The 23,845-nt window shown below is 41.4% G+C and overlaps 1 protein-coding gene across 10 annotated transcripts in view; it reads left to right on the top strand.

Moving 5' to 3' along the window:
- Positions 1–2,523: 2,523 nt before the first annotated feature.
- The window catches only part of LOC126764471 (tubulin polyglutamylase TTLL5), a 244,951-nt gene continuing 223,629 nt past the window's right edge, over positions 2,524–23,845 (top strand). For 3 of the 10 annotated variants that reach the window (XM_050482152.1, XM_050482149.1, XM_050482150.1), the window contains exon 1: positions 2,643–2,742. Coding sequence is in view for 4 of the 10 variants with exons in the window: in XM_050482145.1 (XP_050338102.1) it covers positions 2,655–2,742 (88 nt within the window). In the remaining 6 variants the exon portion in view is untranslated. Of the gene's footprint in view, positions 2,743–2,836; positions 3,037–20,271; positions 21,598–23,845 lie in introns of those variants that run through there. The other 7 variants (XM_050482145.1, XM_050482147.1, XM_050482153.1 and 4 more) reach the window with 7 other exon arrangements.

Genomic DNA, 23,845 nt, shown 5'->3' with positions numbered 1-23,845 from the left:
TCTTTATGCCGTGATGACTGAATTTGGTATCCCCGAAAAACTAATACGGCTGTGTAAACTGACGTTGAGCAACACGAAAAGCTCCGTCAGGATCGGGAAGGACCTATCCGAGCCGTTCGATACCAAATGAGGTTTCAGACACGGCGACTCCCTATCGTGCGACTTCTTCAACCTGCTGCTGGAGAAAATAATTCGAGCTGCAGAACTTAATCGAGAAGGTACCATCTTCTATAAGAGTGTACAGCTGCTGGCGTATGCCGATGATATTGATATCATCGGCCTCAACACCCGCGCGTTAGTTCTGCTTTCTCCAGGCTGGACAAGGAAGCACAGAAAATGGGTCTGGCAGTGAACGAGGGCAAGACGAAATATCTCCTGTCATCAAACAAACAGTCGTCGCACTCGCGACTTGGCTCTCACGTCACTGTTGACAGTCATAACTTTGAAGTCGTAGATAATTTCGTCTATTTAGGAACCAGTATTAACACCACCAACAATGTCAGCCTGGAAATCCAACGCAGGATTGCTCTTGCCAACAGGTGCTACTTCGGACTGAGTAGGCAATTGAAAAGTAAAGTCCTCTTTCAACGAACAAAAGCCAAACTCTATAAGTCGCTCATAATTCCCGTCCTGCTATATGGTGCAGAGGCTTGGACGATGACAGCAACCGATGAGTCGAGTTATGAGCTTTCGAGAGAAAGGTTCTGCGAAAGATTTATGGTCCTTTGCGCATTGGCCACGGCGAATATCGCATTCGATGGAGCGATGAGCTGTACGAGACATGCGACGACATTGACATAGTTCAGCGAATTAAAAGACGGCTGCGCTGGCTAGGTCATGTTGTCCGGATGGACGAAAACACTCCAGCTCTGAAAGTATTCGAAGCAGTACCCGCCGGGGGAAGCAGAGGAAGAGGAAGACCTTCACTCCGTTGGAAGGACTAAATGGAGAAGGACCTGGCTTCGCTTGGAATATCCAATTGGCGCCCCGTAGCGGAAAAAAGGAACGACTGGCGCGCTGTTGTTAACTCGGCTATAGTCGCGTAAGCGGTGTCTACGCCAATTAAGGAGGAGAAGAGTTCAAAAATAGGACTTTTTATTATTTCCAGAAATACATTTGTAAGAAAAGGATCTTTCTTCTTTTTTATTTTCCACATAAAAGATTTAAACAGTTCAAGAGCTTAAAACATGCGCTACATCAACTACCTAAGGACGGGATTTCGCCATGTGATAAAATAAATTTTTCAAGAGTTCAAATCGTGCGCTACATCAGCTCGAACCTACCTACCCTATGCCTTTGCGCAAATGATTATGTTATGATAACAAATGCCCACATACAGATATGGCAATGGCAGTGGCAATAGATTTGACACTTAGTATGCTATAAATTTTATCCTGTCGAGATGCCCCGTTATCATAACAAATTCCCACATACAGATTTGACAATAGTAGGCCATAAATTTTTACCTGTCGGGATAATCATTTACAAAAAGGCGTAGGCTAGGTAGGTTCAACTGATGTAGCGCATGTTTTGTGTTCTTGAAAATTTATTTTATCAATTGCGAAATGGCGTCGGGTAGGTAGGTTCGAGCTGATGTACCGTATGTTTTAAACCTTAAACTCTTTAAAGTTTTATATGGGTGCAAATAATTTATATGGAAAATAAAAAAAGGAGAAATATACTTTGATATGAGCAATGATGTTTTGATTTATGCTTGTATAAGTTTATTAAATCTAAGACTTCGTTCATTCGCCAATCCACTCTGTATAATTTTTCAGCAAAATAACAATATTAAGCTTAATATTAATTTTTTGGAAGAATGCATAATTATTTTGAAAAAGTACTTCATTTTTATAAATAAACACAACCGTCTTAATACTCGCTCTACTAAATTTAATATTACCGAAATGAAAATGCCGTGTAAATGAGATATTTTGTCTCTTCGAAATTTTCATAGAAATGAAAACTGCGCTGTCAAACTGCTGAAGTGACAGCTTATATATGACATACTAATTAGTATTCCATATGTTTTATTCCATAAGCAATATAGAGTCTCCACAGGCAATACATTTAGTATACAATAAATTTTTGCCTGTCGAGATGCCCCGTTAAGGTGGCCATATACGACACATATGCGCGTTCGATCGGTATGTGTTCGATTGCGATTTACTCGTGTATGGGCTTGTGAGCATGTCAATCCGTGTTATCGAAAATGTTTGATGTTTTACGATCATTGTGCACACATGTATGTCGTGTTTGGCGCTGTGTGCATACAAAGTCTCATATCTCTCGTGTTGCCGAATAGGAAAGATTGCGTAAGAACAGTTTTCTGCTTGCTTATCGCACAAATTCACTGTTTGAGGAACCATTGCAAAATGGATTTGTATGTCGTGTATGGCGAAACGATTTCATACAGACCGAACGCACATGTGTCGTGTATGGCTACTATTAGGACTTTGTAGTTTAGATGCAATATTGCTAGTAAGACAGTTGTCTAGACAACATCAATAGCATGCCGAGATGCCCGGTTAGGATTACTGTTTAGTAAACTCAACGGTAGTAAATTCATGGCAGTTATTTTTATTACAATATTAGGTAAAATTTTTTTTGGCGTCAGTAATAGTTAGTTTAAGTGTCATAAATTTATAACTTCTATGTATGTGAAATTATCATCAAATGTTTTTTTGTTAGCTACTAATTTATCATATCACGATTGTGGAACTGTGTATACATATATAAAAGGTATGAACTAATGTTCTCTTCATATTTTTTCTGGACAAATATCGTTTTTACATACTTATTGTAATGTTTATACATAAGTATATTGGGTGGCTCTTCTAACTGTGTTCGAGTTTCCTAGTTCATTTATGTATATAATTAGGATTTTCACAAGTCTCATAAAGTTATCAAGTTATAACGATTCGAAAAAATAGCATTGAGAATTGTGAATGTGTAAACTCATTTTTGTATGAAATCAAACAACAATTTTTTTAAACAAGTAAAATTTTATAATTTTACGATGCTTTACGACGGGTTGTGAGTACCCCAAGTATAAAATTGCATAGAAAAATCGATTTATGGTAATCTAAAAGCATTATGTCAGCGTCAAAAATAAGTAAACAGCAATTCTATCAAAATTAAAGTGTTTATTAGAACGCAGTCTTTAATACAATAATAAAAAGTTTTATTATAGAATTCAAGGATTGTAAGAGTTAAGCTCGGGTAATTTTAGGGGTTGGGTTTAGTTTAGTATCTCATTTTCATTGCTTATTCCTCTTAAATGCGTGCACGGATTTTTTTAAATTTATATAGCACGGATAGCCAATGAATTAAACTTTGGTTTAAATGTAAATTTATTGTTAAATGTTAATTTGTTTTTTAGATATAAGTAAGCAAAAAACGCACATTTTCACATTTGCTCAAATAATGGCTCTCTTCTTTTGAGGTTTTTGTTGCACTGCTTGCAAAAAATTTAACCAATTTAACACACACACATTCTTTTAAATATATTTAATTGAATTAATGATAAATTATGATTATTTCAATGTAATATATTATACTGAAAATATAATGAAAATTTTGAATAAAAAATCGCACGATTTTTTATTCCAAATTTTCGCCTGCGGCGCTTGTTTCAATGTAATATATTATATTGAAAATCGCGCGATTTTTTATTCAAAATTTTCGTTATATGGACGTAATATATTGCCCACTTTTCAGGGTCTTGTATAAATGGTTGGTTGGGTTATCTTGGTATTACCGATACATATACAATTTTTCATTTTCAGTGTTTTTATTATTTAAATAAAGTGGATTTCCACTTTAATACATTGAAATAATAAAAATAATAAACATAGAGTCACTCTATGCGTAAAAATACATATATTTTATAATAATTAGTGAAAATTGTATGGAAAAACTGCGATTTTACACCATTTTCAGGAGGCTGCCCTAGAGCCCCCCGTGGTCCTAGGGGGGGAAGGGTGCTATTATTCAAAAGCTCCATTCATTACCTTTCAAATGAGGGGGGTAGCAAGCCCCCTCCCCTTTTGCGCAAAACCTCTTCAAAATGAGATACTAAACTAAACATTCCCCAATTTTAGAATAGCATCCCCGGGATTTTAATTGGTATGTACGGATAGAGGAGGTCCTCCAGATTAAGAAAATATACACTCAGTCCTTTTTTTACGCGACCTCTTTTTACGCTATTTCACTTTAACGCGGTTAGTTTTGCAGCGCAAATTCCTTTTTTTACCCGAATTTCTCACTTTAAAGCGATTGCTTTTTTCGTTTTTTGCTTGGTCTTAAACTTGCAGCAGAATTGGAAAAATATTTTGTAGCAAATAATACTGATGCCGAACGTGCACGAATTTTTCAAAAATAATTGAGTGTCTGCATGTTAAGATATAAAGAACTACATCGGAATTTATTGGGTCCAAAAAGAAGCATTCAAACAAAATTAACTGAATTTATGGTGCAAACTCAGTCGGAGATGCTAAGTCAATCAGAACATCAATCGATAGTTCTTACTTTTGACTCTGATACAAATTCTAGTGATATCAGTGCCGGCCATCAAAATAAGCGGCTAAGAATAATTTAAACTACGGATAATGACAGTGATTCAACGGTTTTTTCAATAAATCTACCTATTTTCTATTTTCTTCTCTTTTATATATGGTTTTTGTTTTGTATTTTTTATTTTGTTATGAATGAATAAATCATAAGTCAGAAATTTGAAACTTATTGTATTGTTTTTGAATATTTTTTTGCGCGTATATTTTGTTACACGCGATATTTTTTATATTCGGATCCAATTCGTCAGTGAATATTGGAAAACTAACCATTTTTACGCGATTTTTATTTACGCGATTAGTGGCAGAACCAAAAATCGCGTAAAAAAAGGACTGAGTGTATACATACTTACATAAAGCTGCCGCTGACTTATGGTTTTTGAGATATTTGCATTCAAAGTTCAAAAATTTAACTATTTAAAATGCGTCTTTCTCCCATTTATAATGAATTTTATAGTTATATTTTTAACTTTTATATCCACTAACACTTCATTAATTCATTTCTTACCATTTATTTTATATTAAATAATGCAAAAATAACTTTAATTCCAGATCAAACTTTAGTTAAAATCCATTTATTCATAAAATAAGAAAATGGATGTAAACAAGTAAAAAATTAGTGTTACCATATTTTGTAATGGAATAAAAATAAGAAAAAAGAAAGATTATGACGTCATAACTAAATTCATTATCGTGTGATGAGGAATGTACAATCTTTCAGAATTCTCATTATCTTGATAAATTCCAGTGTTGGATCGGACAAAAAGGAGTTCAACCCAAAAAAACTGAGCACAACCTGGTGTTGGTCCGACAAAGGGTTATTTCTTTGAAACGCGGCCGAAGGCCCCTAACGCTAAAAGGAGTTCAACGCAAAAAAACTGAGCACTGCTTACACAGTACAACAGCTAATCTGGGGGGGTGAGAAATTCCAAGTCAGGGTGATGGTACTAGGTCAGTATAGTAAAACCCTCAAAGGGTTTGGCGTTCGTATGTGTCAGTTTTTTTTACGACCTTTTAAATTATTTCCTTATCTTGATGTTTTTTCGCTTAGTGGTGAATAAAAGTGTTGCACTATTTAATATAAAATAAATGGTTAGAAACGAATTAGTGAAGTGTTAGTGGATATAAATGTTAAAAATATAACTATAAATAATCCCAAAAATGTTCCACAGTGTTATTAGTTAGAATGCAACCCTATTGTTATTGTATGAACAAAAATTAAATGGTGAATAAAAGTGTTGCACTATTTAATATAAAATAAATGGTTAGAAACGAATTAGTGAAGTGTTAGTGGATATAAATGTTAAAAATATAACTATAAAATTCATTATAAATTGGAAAAACACGCATTTTAAATAGTTGAACTTTGAACTTTTGAATAAAATGGGTATCGTCGGATAGAGGAGATTCTCCAGTTATAGCCGCAGGAAGCTTATAGTTTTCGAGATATTCGCGTTTCAAGTTGAAAATTTGCAATATTTTAATTACATATTTTCTATATAAAATTAATTTTGCACTTATATTTTTCAATGTTATATACACTAACACATCACTAATTCATTTGTACACATTTATTTTATATAATATAGTGCAAAAATAGCTTTTAATATACATTTAACTTATTGTTGAATTATGATTATTTAAGAATAACAAATGAATTACAAACTGTCAAATAATCAGTGTTACCATACGAAAAAAGAAGTTCAACGCGAAAATAATTTGTTACACCCCGGTGTTTGTCCGATTAGGGTTTTTTTTTTTTTGAAGCGCGGCCGAAGGCCGCCCAAGCAAAAAGAAGTTTTAAGCGAAAAAAATCTGATACACCCCGGTGTTTTTTTTATAGGTTGTTGATTCTCGTAATCGGGGTATAATATGTTTAGTTTATTTCTTTTAGTTATTTTACAAATGATGTCGATAAGGTAACACTGATTATTTTACAGTGTGTAGCTCTTTCGTTATTTTTAAGCAAATAAATTTTAACAATAAGTTAAAAATTGAACTGCAAAAGAAATATAAAAATATATTATTGCAAAAAAAAAAACTTTTTAATACCCGCCAAATGGGGTGTGGCTAATGTTTTTCGTAAAAAAAAATAATGCGTAAAATTCTTTTTTGTTAATCTATTCTATTATTGTTAGTATGTTAAAATATATTAGTATGTTAACACTGAATATTTGGCAGTTTGTAGCTCTTTCGTTATTATTAAATAGATTTGATCAATAAGTTAAATATTGAATTAAAATTATTTTTGCATTATATAATGTAAAATAAATGTGTACAAACGAATTAGTGAAGTGTTAGTGGATAGATAGATAAATAATTGAGCAATGTGACCTTAGGTCTATTGGCCCTCTCCTAACTCACAGGGACTCACTAAGCCACAGTATATTGATAAAATCCAATATCCTACTGGGTGCTAGTGAGGCGATGTGATCCCTATTCGGAAACATGGATCCAAGGTCCTTTAACCTGCGTCTACAGACCGCTGTGCAGTCGGTCAGCAGGTGTTCCGGGGTTTCAGGCTCCCTATCGCAATACCGGCAGTTGGCGCAAAATGATAGGCCCATGTTAAATAAATGTCTATTCAACTTGCATTGGCCGGTGTAGAATGCGACCAGTAGCCTGAGTTTATCCCTTGGGAGGTTAATTATTGATTTAAACCTATTCTGGTTGAACCCCCCATTTAGCAACTTGGCATGTCGCATACCATGCGCTCGTTGCCAATTCTTTCCCTGCCCACTCTTTTTTCCTTACGGAGCAGCTTCTTAACGGTATGGGGGCCCACCCCGGTGAATGGTTCGGGGTGCACCTGGTTTCGTTCAGCTAGGCTGTTCAGCCGTTCTCTACACTCCTGCACTAGTAGCGATTTGATCTCGTAGGAGGAGATTGCTTTTAGTGCCGCTTGACTATCGCTGAGTATTATGAGTTATTCGCTCATTGCGGTAGTTGCAATGGAGGTTTATCTCTATACATCGACTTATGGCAAAGACCTCTGCCTGGAAAATGCTCGGAAAGCTATCCATCGGTATGGAGAGTTTGGTGCGGGGACCCGCTATCCCTGCCCAAATTCCCTCCGACGCTTTCGAGCCGTCGGTGTACCACTTCAACGTGACTTCCCTCAGCGTAAGCTCAAGAGTGGAGTCGTTCCACTCATTCTTGTTGCCGAGGGTAACCTTGAACTTCTTCGTGAAGTTAATTGTTTGGGAAGAATTTAGTATACCATCCCAGGATTTCGGGAATAAAATGGGTATGGTCGGATAGAGGAGATTCTCCAGATCACGAATATATATGGTTATAGCCGCAGGAAGCTTATAGTTTTCGAGTTATTCGCGTTTTAAGTTGAAAATTTGCAATACTTTAATTACATATTTTCGATATATAAAATTAATTTTGCACTTATATTTTTCACTTTTATATACACTAACACATCACTTATTCATTTGCACACATTTATTTTATATAATATAGTGCAAAAATAGCTTTTAATACACATTTAAATTATTGTTGAATTTGATTATTTAAGAATAACAAATGAATTACAAACTGTCATATAATCAGTGTTACCTTATCACCATCATTTGTAAAATAACTAAATGAAATAAAGGGAACAGATTATACCCCAAATACGAAAATTAACAACCTATAAAAAACAATATCCCTGGTCGGTCCAACACCAGGGTGTATCAGAATTTTTTCGCGTTGAACTCCTTTTTGCGTGGGCGGCCTTCGGCCGCGCTTCAAAAAAATAACCCTAGTCGGTCCAACACCGGGGTGTATCAAATTTTTTTCGCGTTGAACTCCTTTTTGCGTTGGCGGCCTTTGGCCGCGCTTCAAAAAAATAACCCTGGTCGGTCCAACACCGGGGTGTATCAAATTTGTTTCGCGTAGAACTCCTTTTTGCGTGGGCGGCTTCAAAAAAATAACCCTAGTCGGTCCAACACCGGAGTGTATCAAATTTTTTTCGCGTACAACTCCTTTTTGCGTGGGCGGCCTTCGGCCGCGCTTCAAAAAAAATTACCCTGGTCGGTCCAACACCGGGTATATACATTTTTTTTCTCCCGTAGAACTCATTTTTACATTGGCAGCCACTTAAATCTTGTATATTTTTTTTTAATGTTTATCAACGATTATGTTTCCTGTATTTAGGGTATAATATTTCTTTATATTTTTTGTTTTTATTTTAGTTTGTAAAATATTTTACTACAGTAACACTGATTATTTGACACATTTATTTTTACAAATGATGTCGATAAGGTAACACTGATTATATGACAGTTTGTAATTCATTTGTTATTCTTAAATAATCAAATTCAACAACAATTTAAATGTTTATTAAAAGCTATTTTTGCACTATATTATATAAAATAAATGTGTGCAAATGAATAAGTGATGTGTTAGCGTATATAAAAGTGAAAAATATAAGTGCAAAATTAATTTTATATATCGAAAATATGTAATTAAAATATTGCAAATTTTCAACTTAAAACGCGAATAACTCGAAAACTATAAGCTTCCTGCGGCTATAACCATATATATTCGTGATCTGGAGAATCTCCTCTATCCGACCATACCCATTTTATTCCCGAAATCCTGGGATGGTATACTAAAGCCGACCCAATTGTTTTGGTAATGCTGTTCTTCGGGAGGAGGGCTATTGGAATATTACCACTTATCATCTCCATCCCCTGGGACAAGTACGCATTGCGCCCGTCATGCAGACACAAGCTAGCCGCTGTAACTTCGATAGTCGGTCGCACAATTATGGTACAACCACCTTACGATCCTTGGCTTACAGCCCCAGGATTTTCCCGCCAGCCGATGGCACAACATTAATGCTTTTGTTGCTTTTACCAGGGTCTGGTTCACATGCTGCTTCCACCGCAAAGATGAATCCAGCGTAAGACCAAGATATTTGACCCTGCTAGTCATCTCGACCTCTCTACCACCAAGTGTGAGATTCCTGAGACCGGGCAAGGACCTGCGTCTCGTAAACAGAACTATGGTCGCCTTTGAGGGGTTGATACTCAATTCAACTCCTCTACACCGCCCCTTTGCCAAGTTTAGACCTCGTTGTACCAGGTCGCAGAGAGTGTCCTCAAATTTGCTTCTGGCTATGATTACAATGTCGTCCGCATACCCTTGGCAGCGGATTCCATTGTCCGTTAGCAGTGCTAACAGGTCGTCCACGGCTAGGCTCCATAATAGTGGTGATAGCACACCACCCTGTGGGCAGCCCCTTGTTGTGCCGAGACGAATCCTTGTACCTTCTACTGTAGTCTCAGCAATCATGGTGCGCAGTACGGCCTCTATCCATCTACGCACCGGTGCTGTGAGAGATGTGTTGTCAAAGGCACCTTCGATGTCCAGGAAGGCGCATAGCATCACTTCCCCATTCTCCAGTGAACTCTCTATCTCCGAAGTTAACTGGTACAGAGCCGTATTGGTCGATCTTCCAGCTCTCTGTATCTGCCTTCGATCTTATCTCATAGTCTATGATCTTTTCCTTAGTTTATAGTAGGAAGGAAGTTAGGCTAATTGGCCTGAAGGATTTGGCCAGACAATAGTCCTTCCTTCCTACTTTGGGTATGAAGATCACCTCCGCCGCCCTCCATAACTCAGGGATATACGCCATTGCTAGGCTCTCCCTCAGCAGCCGAACCAGGTGTGGCAGCAGAATCTGCTCATCCTGTTGTAAAAACGCTGGGAAGATACCGTCCACACCCGGAGACTTGAACTTCTCGAACGAGGCCATTGCCCACTTGATCGAGTCCGCGGTGAAAAATTGTTTCGCGATTGCCCAGTCGGAGCGGGATGGCCTGTGTTCAATTACGGGTAGACACTGGTCTTCCGGAATAGTCTGTCTTCCGCGCTGGTCGTAAAAGTCACGTCGCTTCTTTTAATTGCGGGCACTATGTCAGTCTTGCCTCTAGCCAGCGCCTTGTGCAGTCGAGCCGCTTCTGGTGTGGATGTGACATTCTCACAGAATCTCCTAAAGCTAGCCTGTTTAGCAGACCTAATCTCCTTATTATATAGAGTGAGGTTCCTCCTATACTCTTCCCATACCCCTGTACGCTTTGCTCTATTAAATAGATTACGTACTTTTTTCCTGAGGTCTGCAAGCTTTCTTGACCACCAGGGACAGTTGCGCTTGTCTGTGGGCACTTTTAGGGGGCAACAGTCATTGTAAGCGTTAATGATGGACCCGTTCAGCGCAGATAACCTGGTCTCTATTCCCGGGCCCGTAACGCTGTCGTCAGTCTGCTCTTCCCTACTCAATTCATCACTCAGCCTCCCCCTGAAGGCGCTCCAGTTTGCCCTCCGAGGGTTGCGTCTAGGGGGGAGTTGTCTGACCTCTACCTTCAGCGCGAACCTTACGATTCTGTGGTCTGACAGGGAGGGCTCCAACGAGACCCTTCATCGTGAGACCCAACCGCTTGCAGGCTCGTTGCTGAAGATGATGTCAAGCACTTCCCTTCTGCTTATAGTTATGAAGGTGGGTTCGCACCCCACATTCCCTATTGTGAAATTGTTACCTAATACATATTCCAATAAAGACCCCTCGAGTTGCAGTCCGTACTGCTCCACTATACGTGGTGGGCGTTTGCGTCGCAGCCGATGATGAGGGGCAGCCTGTACCTCCTGCGGTACTCCACAAGCCTTTCCACCACTACGGGGGGTGCTGTGGATGCCTCCCCGGGAAGTAGGCTGATGCCCGGACGAAGTCCTTGCCTTTATAGTCCCTGGCCTGTACCGCCACCATATCCTGCGTCAGGAATGCTGTAATACAGAAAAATTTAATATTGTTCCTGACTACTATACAAGTTCTAGGTCGCTCGCTAGAGAGATCCCAGATTACCTTGTTGTATTCTGTCTTGAGGCCTTTGACCTCTCCTTTGTAGATCCAAGGCTTTTGGATCAACAGGGTGCCCAGTTTTTCCGCTGTGAACCTGCTCGTTATGACAGCCGAAGCTGCCGCCGCGTGATGCAGGTTCACCTGGGCGACTTCCATATCGACGGCCACTATAATAGTGGTTCGATGAGGGGCAAGTCCTCATCCCCGCCGTCGTTCGCGCTGCTGTCCATGCCTAATCCATCGAGGAGTTCCTGGGTGGAGGGGAGCTCTGCTCCTGGGATAACTGAGGCGTCCGAGGTCGCGGCAGGCGTGGCCTGCACATTCCTGCTTACGCTGGGTTGTTTCGCGACCTCCTCCACCTGCATACTCTCCACCTTCGAGGCCGCCACAGTCGTGCCCTGTTTGGCATTGCCTTCGCTTGGCTGAGTGACAGCCTTATTCGCCTCCTTGCTCCCGGTGGTCGCAGGCTTGTATGGCCTTATAACCACCGAGCTGTACCTGTAAAACAGGCGGAAGCTCGCTGCACGGATGTACTTGTACGAGTCGTCGTCCACATACAGGTGCAGCCTCCATCCTTTAAGTTCCCCTTTTTCCTCGACATTGTTACTGACAACACGCCAGGCCGAGATGCTGAGGCCACGGTTCTGGTTCTTAACCAGACCCAGAGCAAACTGGTAGGGCTTGTCCCCGCACCGGGGGAGGAACATCGTCATTATATGCGTGACCGGTATGTCCTCAGCCCTTTTTGCACAGAGGACGGGACCCGTCCAGCCTTCCAGCTTTGGGGCAAACTCCCGCAGCCACTTGGCGGACATCTCGTCCATGCAGTCCATCTGCCACCTGTGAAATCCACCCCAAGGAAGGACGCCGCGTATTCATCTCCTCTGAATACCTCTTCCATGAGGAGGTCCTGGAGCACGGTAAGCTGCTCCGATTACAACGCCACCGCCGGGTAGTTCAGAGGCAGAGCAGCCATGCGGATGCCTTTGACAGCATCCGCATATCTGCGCCGCCCTTCCTCCGCCCGGGGGGAGCCGGTGCTGATAGTTGCCTTCCGGCTAGTCTGGAGTTGCCGCCCCTCATCCTCTTGGAGCTGGGGGGCTCCTGCGGCGTTATCTGCCCGCTCTTCCGCTTCACGGTCTGTGCATAGGTGTCTGCACTGACATGGCCACGGTCACTTCGGTCACGGTCGGGGGTCTTCCCGTCCCGGAGGTGCCGCAGGTACCATTTGAGGCTGGCCCCGCTCATGCCCTTCCTATGAGGGTCATCGCACCCACCGGGTTTGCCAGCTGCCGGGAGAGGGCGTTGCCCTCCTTTCCTGCGCCTTCTTCTCCTCTTGCTCGCACCGTCGGTCCCTGCCCGACATGACTCCCCTGAGTCTGAGCAGCTGAGCCTGCTACAGGTGGTCCTGGTGGTGCTTTGGGTTCCATCCGCGGCCGTCGACGCTTGGACGCCGCTGCACGAGGGCATGTCGTCGTCATCCTCTCTTGCATGCTCCTCGAATAGCGCCCGCTATGCTGGCGAGAGAGCATCAAGGAAGCTGAACTTGCGCTTAGCTCCTTGACCCCTCCCGCTTGCAGCTGCGCCGACTACCTTCTCCATCTCATTGTCCGTACTCGTCTTCCGTTGTTGTCGCCTGGTCGAATCATTGGGAGTTGCTGTAGTAATTTTTAGTTTTTTGTTGTCGTTAATCTTGTTCTTACGACCCTCGGCTTAACGAGGTGAGCTGTCGGGTCTACTTAGCTTATGGGGAACTAGAAGGTCCGCCACGCCAGAGCCCCTTGGCGCGGTAAGGCCACAGTTTCTCCCCAATTCTGCTCGGTGTTGGGGAGGCTCCGTTCTAATACAGCCGAATGTACCTCCTGGCTGCAAATCATCCAATGGGCACGGGAGTCGCATAACACCCTGGATTAGGAGGTGGTAGCTCTTAGTTGCCGCACGCATGCGGCACCCGTCAACCTGCCTGGGCAGTGCAAGTCAGCACCACCCACACCGGTTGGGGGGTGCCGAGTATGCCTTGGGACTAAGCCCTTGCACCACGACAAGGTGCCTACCATTCGCAGAGGTTAGTGGCTACAAAAGTGCAAAATATAAGTGTAAAATTAATTTTAATTCGCAACATACGTACTGCAAATAGTTGTAATTTTAAACTTTAAATGCAAATATCTTGAAAACTATAGTGCCCGGTTTCACAGTCCATACTTAAGTTGTGCCCAAATAATATCTTAGCTAAGCATTGTTGCAGACTGAGTAGTCGTTTGCGTTTCACAGTCAATGATTAGTTTCAATAAATTTTTATTATGATATATGGCAACGTTATGGGCAACCTATGTTTTACAAATGTCATCAATAAAAATATGATTAAAATATTTAAATTATAACAGACTATACATAAATATGCGAGGAAAGCTATATCGAAAATGGATGAAAACAACAGAAGAACCCCGAATTTTACCACTAGCGAGTCGGAGCTGGAATTGGTGGAAAAGTATAAAGTTGTCATCGAATGCAAACGGACTGACACTTGCTCGAACGCTAAGAAAGTAATCGCTGAAAATTCAAAACAAAAACCAGTTGTTACTTAAGCACTGCTTAAGTCTCCCATTTTCAGTACTTAAGCATAACTTAAGTATGAACTGTGAAACACTATTTTCCTGTTTTATCTTCTTCTTCTTCTTTATTGGCGTAGACTCTGCTTAAGCGATTATAGCCGAGTTAACAACAGCGCGCCAGTCGTTTCTTCTTTTCGCCACGTGGCACCAATTGGACATTCCAAGCGTAGCCAGGTCCTTCTCCATTTAGTCCTTCCAACGGAGTGAAGGTCTTCCTCTTCCTCTGCTTCCCCCGGCGGGTACTGCTTCGAATACTTTCAGAGCTGGAGTGTTTTCGTCCATCCGGACAACATCTCCTAGCCAGCGTAGCCGCTGTCTTTTAATTCGCTGAACTATGTCAATGTCGTCATATATCTCGTACTCCATCGATATTCGCCGTGCCCAACGCGCAAAGGACCGTTAATCTTTCGCAGAACTTTTCTCTCGAAAACTTGCAACGTCGACTCATCAGTTGTTGTCATGATCCAAGCCTCTGCGCCATATAGCAGGATGGGAATTATGAGTGACTTATAGAGTTTGGCTTTTGTTCGTCGAGAGAGGACTTTACTTTTCAATTAGCTACTCAGTCCGAAGTAGCACCTGTTGGCAAGAGCAATCCTGCGTTGGATTTCCATGCTGACATTGTTGGTGGTGTTAATACTGGTTCCTAAATAGACGAAATTATCTACAACTTCAAAGTTATGACTGTCAACAGTGACGTGAGAGCCAAGTCGCGAGTGCGACGACTGTTTGTTTGATGACAGGATATATTTCGTCTTGCCCTCGTTCACTGTCAGACCCATTTTCTGTGCTTCCTTGTCCAGCCTGGAGAAAGCAGAACTAACGCGCGGGTGTTGAGGCCGATGATATCAATATCATCGGCATACGCCAGCAGCTGTACACTCTTATAGAAAATGGTACCTTCTCGATTAAGTTCTGCAGCTCGAATTATTTTCTCCAGCAGCAGGTTGAAGAAATCGCACGATAGGGAGTCGCCTTGTCTGAAACCTCATTTGGTATCGAACTGCTCGGAGAGGTCCTTCCCGATCCTGACGGAGCTTTTCGTGTTGCTCAACGTCAGTTTACACAGCCGTATTAGTTTTGCGGGGATACCAAATTCAGACATCACGGCATAAAGACAGCTCCTTTTCGTGATGTCGAAAGCAGCTTTGAAATCGACGAAGAGGTGGTTGGTGTCGATTCTCCTTTCACGGGTCTTTTCCAAGATTTGGCGCATGGTGAATATCTGGTCGGTTGTTGATTTGCCAGGTCTAAAGCCACACTGATAAGGTCCAATCAGTTTGTGGACGGTGGGCTTTAATCTTTCACACAATACGCTCGCTAGAACCTTATATGCGATGTTGAGGAGGCTAATCCCACGGTAGTTGGCGCAGATTGTGGGGTCTCCCTTTTTGTGGATTGGGCAGAGCACACTTAAATTCCAATCGTTGGGCATGCTTTCGTCCGACCATATTTTACAAAGAAGCTGATGCATGCTCCTTATCAGTTCTTCGCCGCCGTGCTTGAATAGCTCGGCCGGCAATCCAATGGGGTTTTGCTATTCGAACTTCTTTATGGTCGGGCAATGGAACGTCTGCTCCATCGTCATCGATTGGCGAATCGGGTTCACCTTCTCCTGGTGTTGTACTTTTACTGCCATTCAGCAGGCTGTGCTTAGTTCTACACCCACTAGTTGCCCTTTCCAATAATGCACTCACTACCACTTTATTAAAAACAGAATGCGAATGTAATTTAGAGTTAAAATGGTTTTAATCAATCACAAAATATGAGATAAATGTACAATATGAATTATGCGAGGCGATGTTCAGATGAAGCAACGAGAGATGGTGTAGACTCGAATGTAGCTCGGCGGCTGCGAATGTATCGACACTGATGCAGCGCTCTGGATTTGTGATGACTCGAATTAGCGCACTCAGGATAATCGTTAACGCGGCGAGTGTGTAAGCGACAATCTTGCAGATGAAAGTTGATGAGCGAACAGAGTTTGACGAATTGTGTGAACGAATGTTGATGGAAGGTGTCGACGCGGCGCAGTGTGTAAAAAGAAAATAGATGTGCGAGGTGTATCTGGCGAAATGCGTAAACCACTGAATCTGCTTTTCCGTTGTCCATCCTTTTTTGATGAGTAGGTGCATGGGTATGGTGAGTTGTGTTGGTGTCATAAGCTGTGGTGAATTAAGCTGCCTTATTAGTGTGCGCCAGTTTTCACGGGTAGAGTGGGGGAATGCTTAACTCATTTAAACATCCTGGGCCCCCTAGGCGAATATTTTGCCTAGTTTTATATGGCGATCGTCGGATATTTAGTGATGGAGAATTGCTCCATATTTGCACCTTTGTGTATGTGGAAAACAGCTTTTGGTTTAAAATACTCGTATAGCACATGTATGTACATATTTGAATATGAATTTTAAAATGCAAATAGATGCTTAAGAGAAGCAACTTTATTTTGCGGGTTATTTATTATTTGGCTTTTCTGTGTTATTGGCAATGGTTGCAATTTTTTTATGATATTTAATTTATGATCGGCTTATTAAGGATAGTAACTCCACGCCTGGCCAGATATGGCCAGAATGGGTACTCCTTAGCCCTGGAGTTAGGACTGTGACAATAGAGGGACCTTGCGAGAGAGTGGCCGGTAATTGCGAACGGCTTCATTAGAATTATAATTTTTTAAGTGGGATGTTCATGCTTTACAACAGATTCTCACCAACTACCCTTATGAGGGGCGTTTATGTAGGGGCGATAAAAGCGATATCTGTTTTTTTTTTTTTTTTTTATTTTACAATTTAGGCCTCTGTGGGGCAACATTGTATGAAAAGTGGCGATTTTTTTGTGTTTTTACTTTTTGAGACACTTTTGTTATATCTTATGTTTAAGAGCTTATGCACTAATTTGGCGTTTAGTAGACCGCCACCGCTCTAGGATTTTTTTTTCCATCATTAGCGAAAGCCATCCTGCGGGGCCGAAAATTTTTATGTGTTTTTAATATAGGGACTGTCAGAGGTAACTCTGACTTTTTTTTTTTTTTTTTTATACCAATTTGTGGAGTATTGGAAAATTGTGGCTCTAGTGGTAGTCGTACGACGTACCGGCCATTATTTGATCGAGTAGTTGTGGCTTTAGAGAAGTCTTCACAATACCGATCTTTTATAGTTTTGTTTGCTAATTGAAGTTTCTTTAACTTTTGCGATTTACTTAATTGTGAATTAAGGTTTTTGTTCTCAACCTGAGTTGGTCTGGTGGTAACTGGTTCTATAACTAGTCCACTTTGTACTTCGCTGTGCAGCGTTTGAGTTTTTAACGCCTTTGAGCAGCATGGTCCTTCTTGGCAGTTTTCTGAATTTGTTGTTGCAACTAAACCTGTTGCTCTTTTTATGTTTGCGATGTTTGGGGGTGAGCTGGAATATCTGCTGTAATGAAGCATTGAGTTGTGTGTTTTGTGACAATAGAAGCAATTATATTTGCTTTTGCCATTTTTAAGATTGTGTGTATGGGACAAGCAGTTTGTACAGAGTCTTTTTGATCTGACAAAGTTGTTCCTTTCGTTAATATTTAATTTTTTAAACTTATCGCAAGTTTTAAGCTTATGCCCTCTTGTGCATAATTCGCATGACGTGTGGTTTTTCTGTTCGGATATGAACGAGTGCGTTTTGTGAAAGCTTTTGTTTAAATTTTTGTTGCTTCTAGCTTGGGGTCTATTGAAGCTTTTATTTTGGTCGTGTTTAATGATCTTAGTTTTGATTATTCTTTCTTCTAACCTTTCCGCAATTTCATATTGTGGTGAGAAATTCTTTCATTTGTTGCCACGCTGGGCACTTTTTTCGTGATGAGAGCGATTGCTCCCATAGAAGTAACGACTTTTCTGGTAATGCTGCGGTGCATATGTTTACCAGAATAGGGTCCCAGCTATCTGTGGGGATATTCAGTGTCGATAGAACCGACAAACAATTAGAAACAGTGGATTCTAGTTTGATGAATTCTACACTTGTTCCTTTCTTGATTTGTGGCAAGTTCAATAGTGTCGTTACTTGCTTATCGACCAGTATTCTGTCGTTTTCATATCTAGCTTTTAGAGCTTCCCAAGCCAAATTGAAATTGTCGTCATTTAATGCGAACTGTTTGACTATTTCGCCTGCTTGACCTTTAGTTTTGTATCTGAGGTGATACAATTTTTGCGCATGTGATAATTGAGGATGGTTTATGTACACGGCCGTAAACATGTTCCGGAAGGACGGCCATTCTTCATAACCTCCAAAAAATGTTTCTGTGTCACATGCGGGCACCTCGAGTTGGATGCCTGAACTTGCCTCTTGATATTGTTGCATTTGTGGCAGCTCTACTCTACTGTGGGGAGTAGATGAAATTGCTTTTATTAGCTTTAATTGATCGGAGATCATAGCTTTCGTGTCTTCATATTGGTCTAAGCAGTTTTCGTATATTGCGGTAGCAGATAATTTAAAATTTTGTGGTAGATCTGAATTTTCAGAATCTACAATGGCATCATGAGCCGTTTGGAGGCGAGTCCAAAAATTTGTAAGATTTTGGCCTTTTACTTCTAATAACGATTCAGAGTTTTCGTGAATCGGTGAGGAGGCAAATCTAGTGCAGTACCTTGTAAAACTGTCACTTTCTGAAATAAATTTAAAAGCCTGTTTTGAGCGTTTAGCTCCTACAGGTGTATTTTGATTTTTTTCGTTATTAGCCATTTTGGTTTTTTTGCTTTTTAATATCTGTATAAATAATTAAAAAATTTTTCTCTCAGTGCGACTGATTTGAATAAGCAATATTGCTTAAAACCGAATACTCTTTTATGTAAATAGAGTTTTGAATTTAGATTTAGCTTGGTAAAAACGAGTATGTTACATCGTGTTATTATTACCGTTTCTATTTTTTTTGCAAATAATAATATATGTATGTATATTAATATATTTTAGTTTGTTAGTTGATTTTATTTATTTATTATTCAGACGATTTATTTTTATCAAATCAGCACTTTTATTTTTTAAAACCTTTTCCGTCCTTGTGTTAGTATTTAGGCACACCCTAATACTTGGACTTGTGTTTATGTACATATGTATGTGCTTATGAAGGTACTTATGTTTTGTGCAATTGAGAGCTCGCTGAGGAGATCAATGCGCTATTTACCTAAGAATGCACGAATTGTTTGTGTATTTATAAGTATGGTTGTCTTAAGCAATTGAGAGCTCGTTAGAGAGATCAATTCGCTTTTTGTATGCAATCCTGCTTGTTTTTGTTTGCCAAAGAACAAGAGGTAATGCCGGATACTTGCCAATATGGACTTTGAATATTTGTTTGTACTAATATGTGTCACAGGCAGATTCTTTGCCGTATGTTTGTACATAAATGTTATTATATTTTTTTTTGAAAAAGTGAGAGATGAGTGAGAGATGAAAAAGTTTTTTTGTTTTTTTTTTTCGTTGTGCTCTTATGTATTAGACCCGCCGTCTAATATGCAATATATGTAGATATAAACATACATATGTACATATATGTATGTGTGAAATGCAAATGTAAAATGGATTAAATACGCTCACTTGGTTCTTCATCAAGGGTTTTTTGAGGGGATATATACATATGCGCGTGGGTGTCTGCGGGTATTCGGGCCTTTGATGTTAATTCCTCTTCTTCTAGTCCTGTAGCTTACTGCTGCCTGCGACCATTTCTTGTAGTTTTTGTTGTTTGGTATTTTTGTGTGTTATTCGCGCCCGAATATTTGTTCTGTTTTAAGGTGCTTTAGCTTTTCGCGCCCGATATGTGTTTTACATTTTGTTTTGTTTGCTGATTTCGCGCCTGGTTTGTGTTGGGTTTTTTTGGTTTGTTGGAATTGTTTTACTGTGTATTTTTATTTTCGATGTAATTTGTTTTTGTGTTTGTCACTTCACCCACCGGTAATCTTTATATTTCATGTGTATGTCCGAATGTATGTTACATTTTTGTGTGATTGATTTTTATTATGTTTAAATATTCTTAAATTTTTCTACCGAAATTTTGTCTCTGTTTGGGTCACTGCACTTTGTTGTTTGGTTTTTTTTTTTTGTTTGGATTGTTATATATGTATGTATGTATGTACATATGGTTTCTTTTTGTTTGCCGCTGCACTTCACTGCACTGCACTGATTTTTGTTTTGTTTTAGTTTTAGTTTGTGGTTTGTATCGTATTTTTTAAAATTTTGTCACCGAAATTTTAATATTTTTTTCTTCTTGGACGATACCAATAGTGGAATGGCTCGAAGGACCATGCTTAGTTCTACACCCACTAGTTGCCCTTTCCAATAATGCACTCACTACCACTTTATTAAAAACAGAATGCGAATGTAATTTAGAGTTAAAATGGTTTTAATCAATCACAAAATATGAGATAAATGTACAATATGAATTATGCGAGGCGATGTTCAGATGAAGCAACGAGAGATGGTGTAGACTCGAATGTAGCTCGGCGGCTGCGAATGTATCGACACTGATGCAGCGCTCTGGATTTGTGATGACTCGAATTAGCGCACTCAGGATAATCGTTAACGCGGCGAGTGTGTAAGCAAAGATCTTGCAGATGAAAGTTGATGAGCGAACAGAGTTTGACGAATTGTGTGAACGAATGTTGATGGAAGGTGTCGACGCGGCGCAGTGTGTAAAAAGAAAATAGATGTGCGAGGTGTATCTGGCGAAATGCGTAAACCACTGAATCTGCTTTTCCGTTGTCCATCCTTTTTTGATGAGTAGGTGCATGGGTATGGTGAGTTGTGTTGGTGTCATAAGCTGTGGTGAATTAAGCTGCCTTATTAGTGTGCGCCAGTTTTCACGGGTAGAGTGGGGGAATGCTTAACTCATTTAAACAGGCTGGAAAAGTGTTCCCTCCATAATTTAAGTATGCTCTGGGCATCGGTGACTAGATCACCTTTGGGGGTTTTACAAGAGTATGCTCCAGTCTTGAAACCTTCTGTAAGCCGCCGCATTTTTTCATAGAATTTCCGAGCATTACCCCTGTCGGCCAGCTTATCAAGCTCTTCATACTCACGCATTTCGGCCTCTTTGTTTTTCTGTCTGCAAATGCGTCTCGCGTCCCTCTTCAACTCTCCGTTTCTATTCTAAGGAGTTGGAAATGCCGTCCCACAGTTCCCTTATACCGAGTTGTTGACCAGTGCTCTCAGAGAGCAGGAGTGCAAGCCGAGTAGAAAATCGTTCTGCTGTCTGTTGTGATTGCATATTCTCGACGTCGAACCTTCCTTGTATTTGTTGACGTGCGTTTTTTGCTGCACAGAGGCGGGTGCGAATCTTGGCTGCAACAAAATACCTTGGAGCGTACGTACGTCTAGAACACTGGAGACGTGTCTTCCGTCTATCACAACGCGATCGATCTGGTTGGTGGCTTTACGATCCGGAGACAGTCAGGTAGCTTGATGTATTTTCTTGTGCTCGAATCTAGTAGTACAGATAACCATATTTCGGGCCACTGCGAAGTCGATCAGCCTCCACCCATTTGGGGATGCTCCAAGCGCTCATAGAAGGCATCTTTGGTCATATGGGAAGGAAGCTTAGAACCAAGGTAAGGATCTTTTATCTCTTTATGTTAAAATTCAATACAATTCATAAATACAAAAATTATATTCCAAATCATAAACACAAGGGCTCACATAGCCCCAGCATATTGATAAAGCTCAATATTCTGCTGAGTGCTAGTTAGATAGATAGATAGATAAATGTTATGAGGTAATGCACCGCGATCTAGGGTCTATTGTGCCCTCTACGATATCACATGTCTTCCCAGAGTCCCAGCAGCCTGAACAGGTCTAGGAGTTTGCCGGGCGCTACTGAGGTGATGTGATCCCTGCTGATAAAAATGGAATCCAGGGCCTTAAGCATTTTTCCACAGATTGCTGTGCAATCCAGGATTAGGTGTGCTGGTGTTTCCTGTTTGAGGTCGCAGAACCGGCAGTTAGCACAGGAGACTATGCCCATGTTGGACAAGTGTTTCCTGAGCCTGCAGTGCCCTGTGTAAATTGCGACGAGGAGACGGAATTTTTCGCGGGGGAGGTGAATAAGTTCCTTGAACCTGGAGAGACTGTACCCCCCTAGTAGCAGTTTGGCGTGGCGCATGCCTGTCGCCAATGCCGTTCTCTCTCCGTTCTTCCCTCCGTGCGGAGCAGCTCCTTAAAAGTGTGGGATCCTACCGCTATGTATGGTTCTGGTCTTCGTCGGCCTTCTCGTTACCTTCTATTCCTTTGTGCCCTGGCACCCAAATTAGGTGCACCCGGTTGCACAAGGACAGGCGGTTTAGCCTCTCTATGCATTCCTCGACTAAAAGCGATTTGATCTCATATGATGAAATGGCCTTAAGTGCCGCTTGGCTATCACTGAGAATAGCTATACGCTGGTTGCGATAGTTGCGGCTGAGGTTGACTTCAGCGCACTGACCTATGGCAAGAATTTCAACCTGGAAGATACTTGGGAAGCAGCCCATTGGTATGGACAGCTTAGTACGCGGTCCCGCAATACCTGCCCCAATACCTTCCGGTGTTTTTAAGCCATCGGTGTACCACTGGATGGTACTGTCTTCCAGCAGTTTTTCCAGCGTGGAATCGCTCCACTCCGTCTTGCTGCCGAGAGTAACTTTGAAATTCCTTTTGAAGTTTATTTTCTTCGTTGTGCCGTCCTTTGGGAGGAGGACCAGCGGTGTGCTTTCCGCTAGTGTGTTCATCTGTCTGGAGGACATTAACTTTTCTCTACCGCAGCCTTCTGCTGACATTAGCAGCATGGTGTGGTTTGCTGCTTGTCTTATCACCTGGTGCAGCGGTGTGAGCTCCAGTATGACTTCCAGTGCCACAGTGGGGCATATGCGCATTGCCCCCGAAGCACAGACACAGGCAAGTCTTTGCAGCATTGACAGTCTCTGGATCACCGAAGACTGAGCTGCTTTGGTGGCCCAAGCCACCGCTCCATAGGTGATAATAGGCCTTACTATCATGGTATACAGCCATCTAATGATTCCTGGCTTGCAACCCCATGATCTGCCGGCCAGGCGTCTGCATACCATAAGTGCTCTCGTTGCTTTGGACAGCGTTAATTCCAAATGCCTACTCCACCGTAGTGACGAGTCTAAAGTGAGGCCAAGGAATTTGACCTCTTTCGACATTTCCACCTCTGTGCCCCCTATTGTTAGGGACCTCAGGCCCGGAAGAGATCTCCGCCTAGTGAATGGGACCACGGTAGTTTTTGCTGGGTTGATGTTTAGCCCTACCGTGTTGCACCATCTTTTCGCCAGGTTTAAGCCCCTTTGAACAATGTCACAGAGAGTGTTTTCGAATCTGCCTCTCGCCATTATTACGATGTCATCCGCGTACCCTTGACAGCGGATTCCATTGCTGGCGAGCAACTCAAGGAGTTCGTCTACTACCAAGCTCCATAGCAGAGGGGATAGTACTCCCCCCTGTGGGCAGCCCCTTGTGGTGCCAAGACGAATCTTGCTTTCCCCCACCGTGGTTTCCGCTACCCTAGTACGCAGAAGGGCTTCTATCCATCTGCATATTGGAGTGGTAACGTTCCTTCTCTCAAGTGCCTTGATCACGCTGGTGTGAGACGCATTGTCAAAGGCACCCTCAATGTCTAGGAAGGCGCAGATCGCAACCTCGCCGTTATCCAGCGAATCTTGCAGCTCAGACGTGAGTTGGTACAGAGCAGTGTTTGTGGATCTGCCCGCTCTGTACGCATGTTGCCTGGCATGTAGGGGTGCGTTCTTCAGTGCCTCCGATCGAATGTGGTTATCTATTACTTTCTCCATCCCCTTTAGCATGAAG

Source organism: Bactrocera neohumeralis, unplaced genomic scaffold, assembly GCF_024586455.1.
Source record: "Bactrocera neohumeralis isolate Rockhampton unplaced genomic scaffold, APGP_CSIRO_Bneo_wtdbg2-racon-allhic-juicebox.fasta_v2 cluster09, whole genome shotgun sequence".
In the NCBI taxonomy this organism is placed as follows: Eukaryota; Metazoa; Arthropoda; class Insecta; order Diptera; family Tephritidae; genus Bactrocera; species Bactrocera neohumeralis.
The sequence above is the reverse complement of the archived record's forward strand: the minus strand, read 5'-3'. Positions and strand labels throughout refer to the sequence as shown.